Source organism: Podarcis muralis, chromosome 18 (genome assembly GCF_964188315.1).
Source record: "Podarcis muralis chromosome 18, rPodMur119.hap1.1, whole genome shotgun sequence".
Lineage (NCBI taxonomy): Eukaryota > Metazoa > Chordata > Lepidosauria > Squamata > Lacertidae > Podarcis > Podarcis muralis.
The window spans coordinates 11,486,951-11,501,144 of record NC_135672.1 but is presented as its reverse complement, the minus strand read 5'-3'; the positions used below and the strand labels follow the sequence as shown (position 1 = coordinate 11,501,144).

At 55.1% G+C, this 14,194-nt stretch overlaps 1 protein-coding gene across 1 annotated transcript; it reads right to left on the bottom strand.

The window, feature by feature from the left end:
- Positions 1-250: 250 nt before the first annotated feature.
- Positions 251-13,833, bottom strand: RNF126 (ring finger protein 126). Its single transcript, XM_028713733.2, has 9 exons — positions 13,697-13,833; positions 7,986-8,044; positions 7,568-7,631; positions 6,284-6,528; positions 5,293-5,361; positions 5,098-5,167; positions 4,639-4,732; positions 2,446-2,561; positions 251-1,336 (listed from the first exon to the last, which is right to left on the bottom strand). The coding sequence occupies exons 1-9, from the start codon at positions 13,769-13,771 to the stop codon at positions 1,178-1,180; spliced, it is 951 nt and encodes a 316-aa protein (XP_028569566.2). The 5' UTR covers positions 13,772-13,833; the 3' UTR covers positions 251-1,177.
- Between the last annotated feature and the right edge of the window lie 361 nt (positions 13,834-14,194).

The following is a 14,194-nucleotide window of genomic DNA, read 5'->3' as shown; positions in this document are numbered from 1 at the left end:
ATCTGAGGCCTGATTTTTCCATTCCAGGACAAGTTCCTAGATCATAGTGTTGGAAGGGACTATAAATGCCTTGCAACACAGCAATCTTTCGCCCAACGTGGGGCTCGGACCCACGGCCCCGAAATTCAGACTCTCACGCTCCACCGACTGAGGGCTTCTCCCAAGGAGGCGATAAAATTAGGCCACCGTGTCAAATCAGGCGTTTATAACTCGAAGATGCGGGGACGAACCCAAAGATGCGTGTACAGGATCCGAGCTGAAATGTCCGTTTATTTCAACAGCAGTAATAATTTAACATTATAAAAACCCCTTTCTCAACGCCGGGCTGCCCAAAAAAGAAAAAAAGGGGGGGGAGGGAAAGGGTGGTGTTAAAACAGGAGAGGAAATTAACGAGCCTGAAATTGTGGGTCCGGTCGTTAGGGTATGCTTTCCGCACACGACCTGTGTCCCCCCCCCCCAAAAAAAAATTCCCTTCCTTGGCTGGTTTTCCTTCTCCCAGCTAGGAAGTAGAAAAATCCATTAGGTTGGGACGGGAGGGAAGAGGGAACGTCGAAAGGCTTAAGGAACTGAAAAGAGAATCCCCCCCCCCAAAAAAAAGATGGTCAAAACGCTTTTAAAAAAAACAAACCAAGCTACTAACAGAAACGACTTCCGCTCAAAAAAAAAGGAAGAGAAAACCCCAAAAAGTCTCACTTCAGTGCTTCCTTTGCCGGGCTTTTCCTCAAAGAGTCCGCGTTTTTTTAAAAAAGGGTGGGCTTCCCTCGTACCCCCCGCACCCACCCCGGAGGAAACAAAACGCGAGAGCGCCCGAAACACCCTTGCGGGGGCGAATAGACAAGGGTGAGTTTGTGTGTGTGTGCGCGAAGGACCTCGGTGTCATCGCGGTTCAAGGGGGAAATGTGTCGGTGTGGGGGTGTCGCGTTCTGCTTCCCCTGCCCCACACCCTGCCCCCTTTGCTCTGTGTTCCAGGGCTGGGGGGGGGGGTTCCTCTCCCATTCCCACCGCTCCACAGACACCCGCCCGCCCCCCCCCCCCAGTTTCGCCAGGTGGGGAGGAAGGCGACAAAAGGGGCGCGAGAGCAGCGACGTTTTTGTTTCGTTTCTTGCTTGCGTTCGAAAAGGTGTGTTTCGTTTTCCGACCCGACCCACCCCAAACCTCCCGCCCCGCCGTTCCGCTCTCACGAGTTGTTCGCCGCGTTCTCGTTACTCGGCGAGCTAGAGGAGGAGGAGGAGGAGGAGGAAGACGAGGAGGCGAAGTTCATCGCCGAGAGTCCCGGGGGGTTGGTGGCTGTGTTCTGGCCGGTGAGGCTCTTCCGGCAGACGGGGCAGGTGTCGTGCTGGAACGAAACGCGAAAAGGGAGAAACTGAGACGGGCCGTCCCTTCCTTAGACGCCTGGTCTAATTTCTAACACTGGCGCTTGACTTTAATAATAATAATTTATTATTTATACCCCGCCCATGCGGGTGGCGCTGTGGGTTAAACCACAGAGCCTAGGGCTTGCCGATCAGAAGGTCAGCGGTTCAAATCCCCGCCGCAGGGGTGAGCTCCCGGTGCTCGGTCCCTGCTCCTGCCAACCTAGCAGTTCGAAAGCACGTCAAAGTGCAAGTAGATATATAGGTACTGGCGGGGAGGTAAACAGCGTTTCCATGTGCTGCTCTGGTTTGCCAGAAGCGGCTTAGTCCTGCTGGCCACATGACCCGGAAGCTGTACGCCGGCTCCCTCGGCCAATAAAGCGAGATGAGCGCCGCAACCCCAGAGTCGGCCACGACTGGACCTAATGGTCAGGGGTCCTTTTTTTACCCCGCCCACCTGGCTGAGTTTCCCCAGCCACTCTGGGCGGCTTCCAATCGAGTGTTAAAAACAATACAGCATCAAATATTAAAAACTTCCCTAAACCGGGCTGCCTTCAGATATCTTTTAAAAATAAGATAGCTGCTTATTTCCTTGACATTTGATGGGAGGACATTCCACAGGTCGGATGCCACCACCCAGAAGGCCCTCTGCCTGGTTCCCTGTAACCTCGCTTCTTGCAGTGAGGGAACCGCCAGAAGGCCTTCGGAGATGGACCCAGGTGTCCAGGCTGAACGATGGGGGTGGAGACACTCCTTCAGGTATACACGACCGAGGCCGTCAAGAGCTTTCCAAAAAATCAATCAGAGCACCTCTCTGTCCGTTGGCACTCTGAAAAACTCCCAACAGGTTTGCGGTTTTGCGGTTGGAGGATGGATGGTGGCTAAGGGATTGAGGTTGAATCCTGACAAAATTGCTGTTTTAAGGGTTGTTTTTTAAAGTCCGGAACGGAATAATCCGTTTTGCATGACTTACTATGGGAAAGCAGCGCGCCTTGGTTTTGGAACGTTTTGGTTTTGGAACGGACGTCCGGAACGGATTAAGTTTGAGAACCAATGTACCACTGTATTGAAATTCTCTCTCTTCGCAACTCACCTGTTCCAGCCATGGAACTATGCAGCCGTCGTGGAACAGGTGATTACAGGGCAACTGCCGGACGCTCTCGCCCGCTTCGTAATCTTCCTTACAGACGGGGCACTCCAGTCCGGAACCTGTGGTTGCAGAACAAGGAACCTTGGGTTGATTTACTGGCCAGCGTTGCAATAAATAAACAAATAAAAAAGGTGGAGGGGGGAACCTGGGGAAAGAAGCAACGACGTTTTGTGCGGTTGTGGCCACACTTTTCCTTCCACGTGGGCTGGGAGATTTGTGATCCTTTAAAAATATTTACAGCCCTGCTCCCCCGGAATTTCCACAACAGTCAAGTGAAACACTCTCTGGCCCCCACCATGAATTTACTTGAATTTAACTGGAGTTATATACGGTACAGAGACGGGGGTGGCGCTGTGGGTTAAACCACAGAGCCTAGGGCTTGCCGATCAGAAGGTCGGCGGTTCGAATCCCCGCAATGGGGTGAGTTCTCGCTGCTCGGTCCCTGCTCCTGCCAACCTAGCAGTTCGGAAGCACGTCAAAGTGGAAGTAGATAAATAGGTACCACTCCGGTGGGAAGGTAAACGGCGTTTCCGTGCGCTGCTCTGGTTCGCCAGAAGCGGCTTAGTCCTGCTGGCCACATGACCCGGAAGCTGTACGCTGGCTCCCTCGGCCAGTAAAGCGAGATGAGCGCCACAACCCCAAAGTCGTCTGCGACTGGACCTAATAATCAGGGGTCCCTTTACCTTTTTATTTACGGTACGATCGCATCCAGGGCCGGATTTAGGTTTCATGAGGCCCTAAGCTACTGAAGGTAATGGGGCCCTTTATATGTCCAGCTGTCCTTTGCCAACAACAAATTGCCGCTGTTCTTTTGTGTTGAATATATGCTATATGGTCATTTATGGACCTAATAGGTATCTCAGGCCATTTGCACATTCAGAATGTAGGCACCCTATACATGAGTAGGCATAGGTGAACTCTGGCCCTCCAGTTGTTTGGGACTACAATTCCCAGCATCCCTGACCACTGGTCCTGTTAGCTAGGGATGATGGGAATTGTAGTCCCAAACATCTGGAGGGCCAGAGTTTGCCTATGCCTATTTTAGAGAGCAGACTGGCAGGAAGGGCCCATGATTTACACCCTAGGAGCCTACACAACACAAAACACTGTTGCTGGATGTAGGTTTTTTATCTTGTATTTTGGAAATGTACATCCAGTTTTTTCCCCTTTAAATTTCTGGGGGTCCCCAAGAGAGTGGGGCCCTAAGCTATAGCTTGTTTAGCTTATACGTAAATCTGGCACTGATCGCGTCGTTTGCACAACCAACGTATCGACCCCTGGTCCCTGGTCTTGCCGCCAGCTCGACTGGATGAAGGGTTTAGAAAAGGGGGTGCGAGTCTGTTTTTGTGCAGAAACTAGCTCTGCTATGCCCCTTTCCACCCTTCCCAGAAGGATGCCCCCACGTTGACCCTGTCTGAAGTTGCAAACGCCATATCTATCTTTCCATCTATCTATCTATCTATCTATCTATCTATCTATCTATCTATCTATCTATCTCAAAGGGCAAGAGGATGAAATCAGCAAAATCAAGCATAAAAGCAAGCGATGCCATGAGATGTTACCGTATTTTTCGCTCCATAAGACGCACCTAGTTTTTAGAGGAGGAAAGGGGGAAAGCCCTGGTTTTGGGGGGATCAGTTCACAGCTTTTTTGCATAGGGGAAAAGCCTCTTTTTTTTAGGATCAGCTCAAAGTTGTGTACCTTTTTTGCAAAGGGGAAAAGACCCGTTTTTGGGGGGGATCAGTTCACAGTTGTGTGGCTTCTTTTCCAAAGGGGAAAAGCCCCTTTTTTGAGGTTTGGCTCAAAGTTGTTGAGCTTACTTTCCACAGGGGAAAAATCCTGTTTTTATGGGGTTCAGCTCACAGTTCTGCAGCTTCTTCCCAGGCAGATAATCTAATCAGCCAGTCACATGTCGCTGGGGAGACAAACAGCCTCCGTCTGCAGAACATTCAGCAATGGAGGCCTGGGCAAGGGGGCCAGCGATCGACCACACATTCGCTCCCTACGACGCACAGACATTTCCCCTTACTTTTTAGGAGGGGGAAAATGTGCATCGTATGGAGCGAAAAATACGGTATATTTTGGGGGGGAGGGAGTGAGAGGAGAAAAGAAACGGGGAAGAAAAAAGCGACTCACCTACGTGTTCCTCTGTGATGTGGATCGTGGGGAGCGCTTGGATTTTCTCCTTGTCTGCCGGAGGAGGCCCCGTGTTCTCGAACTGATTCAGTAGCTGGAAGAGAACAGGGAGGCGGGAGAGAGTGAGGCAAAAGCCCCGAGATGCTTTGAGTCCTCGCCTTGCTGCGAAGGGGTGGGGATTCCGGATAATAACAATAATAACTTATTACTTGTACCCCGCCCATCCGGCTGGGCCTCCCCAGCCACTCTGGGAAGCTCCCGACAGAATACCACACAGAATTAGATAAGCTAACAGGAAAGATCCGAGGCTGGCGGGATCAGAGGTTTACCGAAGACTGGACTAAATTTACTGAGTATCTGAAAAGTATTTGCGATGATCAGTCTCTCCGCAGAAGACGGAAGCAACGCAGAAACCAACGAACAAAGGCAGGTTCCCCCGGAAGGGCGGAGAGGTTTTACCTGGGTAATAATGGCGTCCAAGCCGTTGGCTCCCCAGGCGTAGTCCATCGGATTCGAATGCAGGACTCCCCTTCAGGAATGTAACGATAAATGGGGTTTGTGGGGGGGAGAAGCAGAGAGGAAGGGTTAAGATTGCCGCTGGGACCAGAAGGCCTCTGGGAAAAAGGACGGGGAGAGGGGGCGTCGTGAACTCACCATGGCCCCACTCCAAGGTTTGGTATCGTGGTGGGGGCGATGATGCCGTTGACCAGTTGCTGAATGATTCTGCACAAAGAGGAGGGAGGTGGAGAGAAGGAAAAGTGAGCTGACCGCCGGGAGAAAGAGGAAGACTCGCGAACACCGCTCCTCAATGCTTTGGGACTCCGATCCAGAACCGATCCTGACCATTGTGCCTCTATAGCAGGCACCCCCAGACTCTGCCCTCCAGCTGTTTTCTCGCAAAACGAAGAGGCTGCTGCAGTTCTGTATCTTTTCTCTCGTGCTCCATCTGCAGCTCTCAGCTCCATCAGGCGGGGCGGGAGGAAGGGGGGGGGGAATAGCGCCCGAAGTAAACCCGCAGATCAGACCATCTATGCTAGTCTACCACTACAAATCTATGGGAGAAGCGCTTGCTGTCCTTTCTCCGCTTTCCCCCAATATGGTTAGCCCTTGGAACACCTGCCCGTGCCTCCGCCGCCTCCCCCTCTCTCTGAACTGCTTCCTCTATGGTTGCCCTCGCTCTCCTCTCAAGGCTCCTCAGCAATTCATCGGCCGCGCCAGGCTGCCCATCTCATCCGGGTCCTTCGGTGGCGCAGCTGCAGTACGGCCTAGGGGGAGCGGTGGCGATGGGCAGAGGGGAGGCCCCAGGCAGAGACGCTCAGTTCGGCGGCCGCGAGGAGGATGGCGGTGGAAGGGCCCGAGGCTCCCACCAGTCCCAGCGGGAAGGGGCTCCCAGGGGCCGAGGCTGGTGAGAGGAGGCCGGAGGGGGGCGGGCTGGGCAGCCAAGCAACACAGTTGGAGCCTCCCTCCTCCCTGGCCAGCAGGGAGGGAGGGAGGGAGGGAGGGAGAGGAGCGGCTTCCTTTGAAACCCGGGAAATTTAAGGGACATCATCAATAAGGGACAGCAGCGGGACACAGCGCGGGGATAAGGGACTCTCCCGCCAAATAAGGGACGCTTGACAGCTATGCCGGAGTCATGTCCTCTCACCCTTCCAGCGTGGGGACGCCTTCGTGCCTGCCGGTGGCCCTCCGCGCCGTGAACCGGGCCCGGGGCTGCCTGGTGCCGTATCTGTGCCGGGACTGGTGTTCCCTCTCGCGCCGGTTCTCCGCGTCCCGGTTGTCCTCGGGCTGAGCGTTGGAGCCGAAGGCCGGGAACTCAAAGGTGTCGTCGATGATGCCAAAGGCGAACTGCCCGTAGCCCTGGGGCAGGGTGAATAAGTGCTGGTCGGCGTTCTGGAGCGGAAGGAGAGAGGGTCAGGGGCGTTGGGAAGACGCCTTGTGTACGGGTGCGAGGTTCTAGCTCCGCCTACTCCTGCCTCTGGCCCCGCCCACTGCAGGGACACCCCGCCCCAGAAAGGTACGCTGCTCTCATTCATTTATTGAATTTATATACAGCCCTATAAGGGACGCGGGTGGTGCTGTGGGATAAACCAGAGCCTAGGACTTGCCGATCAGAAGGTCGGCGGTTCGAATCCCCGTGATGGGGTGAGCTCCCGTTGCTCGGTCCCTGCTCCTGCCAACCTAGCAGTTGAAAAGCACGTCAAAGTGCAAGTAGATACCGTATTTTTCGCTCTATAAGACGCACTAGACCACGCAACGCACCTAGTTTTTGGAGGAGGAAAACAAGGAAAAAAATATTCTGAATCTCAGAAGCCAGAACAGCAAGAGGGATCTCTGCACAGCGAAAGCAGCAATCCCTCTTGCTGTTCTGGCTTCTGGGATAGCTGCGCAGCCTGCATTCGCTCTATAAGACGTGCACACATTTCCCCTTACTTTTTAGGAGGGAAAAAGTGAGTCTTATAGCGCAAAAAATACGGTAAATAGGTACCGCTCCGGCGGGAAGGTAAACGGCATTTCCGTGCGCTGCTCTGGTTCGCCAGAAGCGGCTCAGTCCTGCTGGCCACGACCCGGAAGCTGTACGCCGGCTCCCTCGGCCAGTAAAGCGAGATGAGCGCCGCAACCCCAGAGTCGGCCATGCCTGGACCTAATGGTCAGGGGTCCCTTTACCTTTACAGCCCTATACCTGGAGGTCTCAGGGCGGTTCACAAAAAAGATCAGACAGAGGCCTCCACTTCCAGCCAAAGATAATATTTGCCGGGCAAAGCTAGTCGCCTGGAAACGACCCCGACTCGCCCAAAGTCGAGCGGCTATTTCACAACTCCATCCTTTCACTCCCATCTTCTGAATGGACAAATTCTGCCCAAAACGCGACGGTGCAGAATCAACGTGCCACGCTAGGCTCTGAACCACGGTGGTGGAAACAGCGCCTTACCTCAAACGGGTGCCTGCTCTGCTCGCTGGTCGACGCCGAAGAGTTGGATCCATTTTCGACGTTCCTGAAAAGATTTCGAGATAGAAGAGCGAGCTGAAGGGAAGCAGGCAAGAAAGCAGCGTGGACACTTCCTTAAAAAAGGCTGCTGATTCCTTAATGTGGACTAGAAACTTGCGGAGAGCCTGTGCCCTTCAATCCGCGATTGGTCTGTGCTTAACAACAGTGGGGGTATTAATTACTCATCGTTCCTCTTCCTTGTCCCTCCAGGCCGGCTTTTCCCCGCAAGCTGTGGCCATCTGGGGGTCTGACCGCTGCCAGAATGCGGCCCCAACAACCCGAAAAGGAGACCCCGCCCCGGACCCAAAACTGCAAACCGGCAAAATCTCATTTTGTCCCCAATCAGAGAGTTGGGCTTTACCTAGGTTCTTCTGGCAACTCTTCGATAAAGCCAGATTCGCACCGCGGGCAGATGTAGTCCTACAGGGGGGGGAAACAGTGCAAATTAGCTTTAGAAAACAACAATAATAAATGCACGCAATTGGAACTCTCTCGCACCCAGAGAAAGATGGGGCGCTTGCAAGATGTAACCCGCATTTAGGAATTGATGTTTGCCGTGACCACGGCTTATCCCTTTAAAGGGGTGAGCACATTCTTCCTTTTGCAAGGAGCTTCCTTGCAAATGCTTACAGCAGTAATACTAATAATAATAATAATAATTTATTATTTACACCCTGCCCATCTGGCTGGGTTTCCCCAGCCACTCTGGGCGGCTTCCAACAAAATATTAAAAATACAATAAAACTCCAAACGTTAAAAGCTTCCCTAAAGAGGGCTGCCTTCAGATGTCTTCTAAAAGCCAGATAGTTGTTTATTTCCTCAACATCTGAAGGGAGGGCGTCACCACTGAGAAGGCCCTACGCTTGGTTCCCTGTAACCTCGCTTCTTGCAGGGAGGGAACCGCCAGAAGGCCCTCGGAGCTGGACCCCAGTGTCCGGGCTGGACGATAGGGGTAGAGGGTTGGGCAATGTAGTTTTGACTGTATAAGGTAAAGGGACCCCTGACCATTAGGTCCAGTCGTGGCCGACTCTGGGGTTGCAGTGCTCATCTCTATTGGCCGAGGGAGCCGGCGTACAGCTTCTGGGTCATGTGGCTAGCAGGACTAAGCCGCTTCTGGCGAACCAGAGCAGCACACAGAAACTCCATTTACCTTCCCACTGGAGCGGTACCTATTTATCTATTTGCGCTTTTGACGTGCTTTCGAACTGCTAGGTTGGCAGGAGCAGGGACCGAGCAACGGGAGCTCACCCCATCATTGCGGGGATTCGAACCGCCGGAAGCTGTACGCCAATAAAGTGAGATCAGCGCCGCAACCCCAGAGTCGGCCACGACTGGACCTAATGGTCAGGGGTCCCTTTACCTTTACCGCCCTATACACAGGTGTCTCGGGGCGGTTCACGGAATAAAATCAAGATATAAAAACCAGAAAGCACGTAATAAACGTAAAAGCAACAACCCAACAGCCCCGCTCCTACAAAAAACCCCCACATTTTAAGAGGATGTAAATCGGATGAACCAAAGACCTGGTTAAAAAGGAACTTTTTTGCCTGGCGCCTAAAGGTGTATAACGAAGGCGCCAGATGAACTTCCCTGGGGAGAGCATTCCACAGACGGGGAGCCACTGCAGAGAAGGCCCCGTTTTTGCGTTGCCACCCTTTAAGCCATCCCAAATCTCCTGACATTCCGCTTCCTTGGACGTACATGAATTCTAGGGTTATGAGGAAGGAGGGGAAAATACACTTTCCTCTACAGCGCAGCAGTCAGTCGCATTTTCTCTGAACTCCGCCCCCACCCAAAAAGCCTTTCCTCACAGGCGAGGAGTTCCCCAGGTTCAACATTGGTCACTCTGGGTACCGTTCAATCAAACCGCCTGCGCTTTTTCAAAATAAATAAAATGTGTTGCGAGGGGCTTGGGACAGGACCACCGGCTGGAACCTTTCCAGAGCTCCCGTTCTAATTCTGCGAAAATAAATATATTTCGGCACGGCCACAGCTCCATGCACAACTGCCAGGGGTTTTTTTGGGGGAGGGGGTGGCAGAGGGAGAAAAGGATAAAACGTTCCGGGATTTTTCTTTTCAGCCAGCAGTTGAGGAAAAGACACATGGGCGGGCAAGGCCGAGAAAGAGATAGCGAAAGAGAAAGAGAAAGCAAGCCTTGGAAAAGACCGAAGTCATGCTGACTTGAGTCGATTTCATCTGCAAACGCAGAATGGAACCTCTGTGTTCCAGAATAAGTCTATCCCTGGATACCAGCTGCTAATAAATAATCATAATAAATAATAATAAGTTTTCTTTATACCCGCCCTCCGCAGCCAAGACTGGGCTCAGGGCGGCTAACACCAAGTATGAAAAAAATTGATTGAAATACAACTGAAAAACAGTAGGCCAGACAGGACTCCTGATAGGTGGCCTGCTGTATAATCAATGCCCTTATTAAGTGGAACCTCCGCGGGAAAGAGAAGTCTACCATCGCTTGAAAACTGGGGTGGGGGAAGAGGGGAGGAGAGAGGTGGGGGTTCAACACCCCCAACCCACGTCAAGCCCTGCGTTTGGAGGAGATGGGAGGGAGACGCTCCGCCCCCCCGGCCAGCAACCCTCAATGACGGACACAACACCTCTGCTTTTAGTGGAGCCTCCTTATGAAAGGGCAGTCTACCGCCGAGAAAGGCAGAAAGCTGCTGTTGCTTCTGTAGGGGGAGATGCTCCTGCTGGGCCTACCCCCCCCCCAAAAAAAACCCGCTCCATGTAAACACACCTCCCTTGCGAACATGGCTCACCCCACCCCAAACGGCTTATAGAAGCGCGCGGGGAATTCTTTCAAGCAGCGCAATTCCTGGGAAAGGGCAGTCGCCCGTCCCCCCTTTACCAAAGCAAGGGGGGGGGCAAAACCTTCCATCGCAAACAGGCCTAAAACACCCCCTGCAAGAAAGGACTTGTATAAGGGGAGAAGGAAGGGACGCCCGGCAGTGGAGCCTCCAGGGGAAAGAGCAGTCTACCCTTCCCCTCCTCTTTACAAGGCTTTATTGTGGGGGGGGGCTTGGGGGAGGAACCCCCCCGCCTCACCCACCCTCCCCACCCCCAAAAGGGCCGGGGTGCCATTCTCCAGTAGTGGAGCCTCCAGCTGAAAGAGCAGTCTACCCGCCACCTTCCTAAACAAGGGAAGGGCAGCACCCCACCCCAGAGAGAACCAGCCCTGCATTTGCACCTAGAGGGTGAAGGGGACCCTACCTACACTCCACCCCCCCCCCAAATAAAAGCTGTCTACCCCCCCACAAAGAGGGAGAGAAGGGTGGGAGGGCAACACCTGTCCCCAACCCCCCCTCCCCGGAGAATCAGCCTTGCAGTGGCATCTGGGGGGGGGGGAGAGGAGGGGAGCCTACATTATCCTCCCCCCCCCCCAATTAAAAAAAAATGACATGTCACCTATCTACCTTGATGGGCAAAACCCTCCACAGCAAACATGCCCCTCCCAGACTTATATAAGGGGAGAAGGAAGCGACGCCCGGCAGTGGAGCCTCCAAGGCAAAGAGCAGTCTATCCCTCTTTACAAGGCTTTATTGTGGGGGGGGGGGCTTGGGGGAGAACCCCCCCCCAAAAAAGGACTTAGATAAGGAGAGAAGGAAGCAACGCCTGGCAGTGGAGCCTCCAGGTGGGAGAGCAGTCTACCCCCCCCACAAAAAAGAGGGAGATGAGGGGGGAGGGCAACACCTCCCCACCCAACCCATCTTTCCCTTGATGGGCAAAACCCTCCACTGCAAACATGCCCCCCCGCAAAGGACTTATATAAGGGGAGAAGGAAGCAACGCCTGGCAGTGGCACCTGGAAGGGGGGCGTTAAAGGAGGGGAGCCTACACTATCCTTCCCCCAAAGAAAAAAACGACAAGGCACATACCTACCTATCTTGATGGGGAAAACCCTCCACTGCAAACATGCCCCCCCAAATAACATCCCCCCCAAAAAGGACTTATATAAATGGGACGAAGCAACGCCCAGCAGTGGAGCCTCCAGGTGAGAGAGCAGTCTACCCCTCCCCTCCTCTTTACAAGGCTTGATTGGGGGGGGGGCTTGGGAGAGAACCCCCCCCCAGAAAAGGGCTTATATAAGGGGAGTCTACCCCTCTCCTCCTCTTAATTGGGGGGGCCTTGGGGAGAAAACCCCCCGCCTCCCCCCCAAAGGACTTATATAAGGGGAGAAGGAGTGGAGCCTCCAGGTGAGAGAGCAGTCTACCCCTCCCCTCCTATTTACAAGGCTTGATTGGGGGGGCTTGGTAGAGAAACCCCCCCCCCCAGAAAAGGGCTTATATAAGGGGAGAAGGAGTGGAGCCTCCAGGGCAAAGAGCAGTCTACCCCTCCCCTCCTCTTAATTGGGGGGGCCTAGGGGAGAAAACCCCCCTGCCTCCCCCCCAAAGGACTTATATAAATGGGACGAAGCAACGCCCAGCAGTGGAGCCTCCAGGTGAGAGAGCAGTCTACCCCTCCCCTCCTCTTAATTGGGGGGGGGGGGCCTTGGGAGAGAACACCCCCCAGAAAAGGGCTTCTATAAGGGGAGAAGGAGTGGAGCCTCCAGCTGAGAGAGCAGTCTACCCCTCCCATCCACTTTAATAATAATAATAATAATAATAATAATAATAATAATAATAATAATATTTTTTTATATTTATACCCCGCCCTCCCCAGCCAAGGCCGGGCTTTACAAGGCTTGATTGGGGGGGGGGCCTTGGGGAGAACCCCCCCCCCCCAGAAAAGGACTTCTATAAGGGGAGAAGGAGTGGAGCCTCCAGGTGAGAGAGCAGTCTACCCCTCCCCTCCTCTTAATTGGGGGTGGGGGCTCCCCTCCCCTCCTCTTATTTTGGGGGGGGGGGGTTGGGGAGAACCCCCCCAGGAGCCTCCAGGGCAAAGAGCAGTCTACCCCTCCCCTCCTCTTAATTGGGGGTGGGGGCTTGGGGGTTAGGGAGAAACCCCCCCGCCTCCCCCCCCCAAAGGACTTATATAAATGGGACGAAGCAACGCCCAGCAGTGGAGCCTCCAGGTGAGAGAGCAGTCTACCCCTCCCCTCCTCTTCACAAGGCTTTATGGGGGGGGGGGGCTTGGGAGAGAATTCCCCCCCCCAGAAAAGGACTTAAATAAGGGGAGGAGGAGTGGAGCCTCCAGGTGAGAGAGCAGTCTACCCCTCCCCTCCTCTTATTTGGGGGGGGGGGCTTGGGGAGAAAACCCCCCGCCTCCCCCCCCCAAAGGATGGGATGAAGCAACGCCCAGCAGTGGAGCCTCCAGGGCAAAGAGCAGTCTACCCCTCTCCTCCTCTAAATTGGGGGGGCTTGGGGAGAAACCCCCCCCGCCTCCCCCCCCAGAAGGACTTAAATAAGGTGAGGAGGAGTGGAGCCTCCAGGGCAGAGAGTAGCCTACCCCTCCCCTCCTCTTATTTGGGGGGGGGGCCTTGGGGAGAACCCCCCCCCCGCCTCCCCCCCCAAAGGATGGGACGAAGCAACGCCCAGCAGTGGAGCCTCCAGGGGAAGGGACAGTCTACCCCTCTCCTCCTCTAAATTGGGGGGGCTTGGGGAGAAACCCCCCCCGCCTCCCCCCCAGAAGGACTTAAATAAGGGGAGGAGGAGTGGAGCCTCCAGGGCAAAGAGCAGTCTACCCCTCCCCTCCTCTTATTGGGGGGGCCTTGGGGAGAAACCCCCCCCAGAAAAGGACATATAAGGGGAGAAGGAGTGGAGCCTCCAGCTGAGAGAGCAGTCTACCCCTCCCCTCCTCTTAATTGGGGGGGGGCTTGGGGAGAAACCCCCCGCCTCCCCCCCCCAAAGGATGGGACGAAGCAACGCCCAGCAGTGGAGCCTCCAGGGGAAGGGACAGTCTACCCCTCCCCTCCTCTTAATTGGGGGGGGGACTTGGGGGTTAGGGAGAACCCCCCCCGCCTCCCCCCCCTAGAAGGCCCAGGCGCCCTCCTCGCGTAGTGGAGCCTCCCCCGGGCAGCGCAGTCTACCGGCCTCCCCCGCCGGGCCTTGCGGAGCGGCGGGCCCTCCGTCCCCGGAGCGGGAGGGGAAGCGCCGGCCCGCGGCCCCCCGGCACTCACCGGCAAGCGCGGGGCGATCTCGGCCGAGCAGCAGTGGCAGAAGTAGCGTCCCGGCTGCGGCGAAGCCTCCGCCATCTTGTCCCCTCCTCCCTCCTCCTCCTCCTCCCTGACGGGAGGCCAAGCCACGCCCACGACGCGACGGCGACGACGTCACCGCGCCGACGGCGGCCCGCAAGCATCAATCCGCAAGGAGCGCGAAGCACTTCCTCCTCCTCCGTCAACGATTGCAGACGCTCGGCGCGTGGTCCTAGAGCGGCCGCTTCCGGCCGCGGAGGCGGGATTTCCTGTGTGTGTGAGGGGAAGGGATGGACTCCTCTCCAAGCGAGGGTTGCCCATAGTCATGCGCAGATGGGCCCGCGCGTCCGGAAGTTCCCGGACGGAGCCCGGAGATTTACGGAGGGCGCCCGGGGATATCCGGACGGCTGGCAGCCTGTGCCGGAAATGTAGATTTGGGGCGGATTTCCTTGAAAATACCGGTAACTCAGAAACGTCATTCCC

Bases quoted from the DNA above. Each gene is read 5' to 3' on its own strand.
- RNF126 (XM_028713733.2), bottom strand. From the start codon at position 13,771: ATGGCGGAGGCTTCGCCGCAGCCGGGACGCTACTTCTGCCACTGCTGC. The intron at 7,632-7,985 runs GTAAAGCCCAAC...AAATCTTTTCAG, and splicing joins GAGTTGCCAGAAGAACCTAG to GAACGTCGAAAATGGATCCA. The intron at 1,337-2,445 runs GTGAGTTGCGAA...GTTTCGTTCCAG, and splicing joins TAGTTCCATGGCTGGAACAG to CACGACACCTGCCCCGTCTG.